The 3,041-nt window shown below is 39.4% G+C and overlaps 1 protein-coding gene across 1 annotated transcript; it reads left to right on the top strand.

The window, feature by feature from the left end:
- Positions 1-232: 232 nt before the first annotated feature.
- Positions 233-2,613, top strand: LOC130086588 (zinc transporter ZIP3-like). The gene is made up of 3 exons (XM_056252657.1): positions 233-331; positions 819-1,149; positions 1,722-2,613. The coding sequence occupies exons 2-3, from the start codon at positions 943-945 to the stop codon at positions 2,466-2,468; spliced, it is 954 nt and encodes a 317-aa protein (XP_056108632.1). The 5' UTR covers positions 233-331; positions 819-942; the 3' UTR covers positions 2,469-2,613.
- Positions 2,614-3,041: the final 428 nt, after the last annotated feature.

Here is a 3,041-nt window from a genome sequence, read left to right as displayed (position 1 = left end):
CATATACATGCTAATTTGTTCTGGTCTGTTTTGAATTAAAGAGAAATTAATGTTTTTGTCCATTTTGAAGAACTTAGATATGTATGATGGTGTATTTAGCGAGCTGCATATATAGACAGCTGTTTGTGCCTTTGTAAAAACGTTTAGAATGTTCAAGCAGTCTTTGCACCTTTAGCGGTAGCAAAATATTTATAATTCGCATTTAAAAAGGGGGCGTTTTGCCTTGCAACGCGTACGAGCCTGGCACTAGGCAGTTCAAAAGGTGTTGAGACGCAGCCTCTGAACAGGCGCTTTCAGCGTTCAGCAGCAGGAAGTATCGGAACAAAAACGGGTAAAAACGTTTCGTTTCATGCATACGTGAAGTATTGTTTGCTTGCTTTTCACTGTTCGATGAAGGCGCTTTTAATCTAGTAATACAGAATAAATAAATATGCGTGCAGTGTTTAACTTGCACTACGCATTTGAACTAAAACTGCTTTAAACGGACCCAGTTTATTGATATAAATTCGTAAAACAAAAGGCTGGCACATATTACTGTAATGTGGTACTTTGTCGTTAACATGTAAATGCATGCATCCCTCGTATAAAGGGCTTGTTTTTCTACTTCGATAGCTAGTAGCTCATACGAGTTAGCATGCTAATGTACACTAACATCGTCAGTCACCTTATAAACAATAGCAATGGTTGTCAGGTGTAAATTAATCTACTATACATGCCTGATAACTGTTGTCGCACTAATACTGTTTTGAAATAGCTTCAATCCCATTAATTAAGATATTTGTGAAACTATGGACTGACGTTTGTAAAATTTCTTTTAGGGATGTTGTCCATAACCTGACCTCAGGGTGCCTAGAAAGAAGAGTGGATTTGGGTTCTTCGCGGTTCTTCTGTGTTTATTTTAGGTACACTTGCTGTAGTGGGATCGCAGTCCACCTCCTTAGCATGGAGTTAGCTGTAGCTAAAATCCTCTGCCTGCTTGGGGTGTTTGCCCTCATGTTGGGGGGCATCCTTATTCCTGTGAGGGTGATGCAGATGGACTATGATAAAATCACGAGGTACAGAAGAGTAGTTGCTTTAAGCAACTCTTTTGGAGGAGGGGTTTTTCTGGCCACCTGCTTCAATGCCCTTCTACCAGCAGTTAGAGAAAAGGTATGTTATCGAGCGTGATTTTAGTTCTTAAAGTAAAAGTCAACTCTGACTGTTAATAAAATAAAAAAATAAAATGAATCACCCTCAGGTTGTTTTCAAAGACGTTTTAGTTGTTTTCAGTGGAGCACAAAGGAAGCAATTTCAAGAATGCACTGGTCGCTCGTTTCCATGTTTTTACAATTTATAGGGCTTCAAGTTTGAAAGGATGCAAAAGTGCCATAAAAGCAGTTTATATGACAATAACATGTGTGAGAACTCATTACACTTCTATGGTGCCTTTGCAAAAAGCTTGTAAGCTTCAGTCCCCATTAATTGTAAATGAGCAGATACATTTTAACAATTTTCCTTTCATGTTCCACAGAAGAAATTAAATAATGGGTTTGAAACAACATGAGGGTGAGTAAATTATGACAGAATTGTATGTTTTTGGGCAAACTATCTCTTCAAGACCCAAGGATTGTATTTATCTGTTATATTACCAAAGTTAATTATAAAAACAGAATTATCATCACTGGGATATAAGGAATCAAATTACTGTTTGTGCATGTTACTTTTCTTTTTTTTTCTTTTAGGTTGAGGACATTTTGAAAGAGAAAGAGGTAAAGTCCACCAGTCAGTACCCGTTGGCAGAGACCATGATGATTCTTGGATTTCTCCTCACAGTATTTGTGGAACAGACTGTGCTTACTTTCCGCAAGGAGAAGCCCTCGTTTATCGACCTGGAGACATTTAATGCTGGTGGCTCGGAAGTGGGGAGCGACTCAGAGTATGATGCTCCATTCATTGCTCCCACTCGGGTTGTGGCCAGAACCCAGCAGCACCATTCCCATCACCATGGACACTTCAACCCTTCTGAGCTGAAACGTGCTGGGCCGTTGAGATTAGCTAGCCTGGTGCTAGCACTGTCCGCTCATTCTATCTTTGAGGGTCTTGCTTTGGGTCTTCAGGAAAATGGGGCTAAGCTTGGAAGCCTCTTCATTGGTGTGGCCATCCACGAGACGCTAGCATCTGTGGCACTGGGGGTTAGTGTAGCCAAGGCAGGAGTCCCCTTACGAGATGCCTGTAAACTGGGCATAACAGTAAGCCTAATGATTCCTCTGGGCATCGGGATTGGCATGGGTATTGAGACAGTCCAGCACTTAGCAGAAAGTATTATATCTGTAGTGCTCCAGGGCCTGGCAGCCGGCACATTCCTCTTCATTACGTTCTTTGAGATCCTCTCACAAGAGCTGGCAGATAAACACGACAGGCTACTGAAGGTGCTGTTTCTTACCCTGGGCTATGTTGTACTAGCAGGGCTTGTCTTTATCAAATGGTAAAGGTGATTGTGAACTGCTCTTCTTTAGCACTGATAAACATCATAACAAACAGTTTTCCGTAATCTACTGTAAAAAATTATATTCTATAGAGCAAGGGTTTGCAACATTTTTGATGCCAACGACACCAAAATTGGATGATTCCTTTGTGAGGGACAACCCTTCCTAACATATAAAGACACCTATAATAGCTGCTATATTTACTGTGTGATAAAATATTATGTGTAATATTATAATGTTATTTCCAAAAATTAAATAATTTGCTTTAATATTGTCACTTTACTTAGGCCAAAATAAATTATTGAAATAATGTCAGGAGAATATTTACTTTGTATCTGAATTTGTAAGTTAACAGCATGTTTTTTGTTAGACGTATAAACCTTTCAAATAAAAGCTGCCAATTATTCAGCTGCCAATGGAATAGAATAATTGATTGATCTCATAGATTACATTTACAGCAAAAGTACAACATAATATTTGGTAAATATTCTTACATTAAAATGACAACTTTCAAAACCTTAAAAAACGCGGCGGCGGGCAGGCGGGTTAGGACCCACACAGACCACAGGGTGAGCA

This window comes from Rhinichthys klamathensis, unplaced genomic scaffold (assembly GCF_029890125.1).
Source record: "Rhinichthys klamathensis goyatoka isolate OS25496 unplaced genomic scaffold, OSU_Roscu_1.1 h1tg000098l_1, whole genome shotgun sequence".
Taxonomy (NCBI): domain Eukaryota; kingdom Metazoa; phylum Chordata; class Actinopteri; order Cypriniformes; family Leuciscidae; genus Rhinichthys; species Rhinichthys klamathensis.
This window is presented reverse-complemented; position numbering and strand designations above follow the sequence as displayed.

Coding starts and splice junctions, on each gene's coding strand:
- LOC130086588 (XM_056252657.1), top strand. CDS start 943: ATGGAGTTAGCTGTAGCTAAAATCCTCTGCCTGCTTGGGGTGTTTGCC. Junction 1,150..1,721: donor TACCAGCAGTTAGAGAAAAG/GTATGTTATCGA, acceptor TTTTTCTTTTAG/GTTGAGGACATTTTGAAAGA.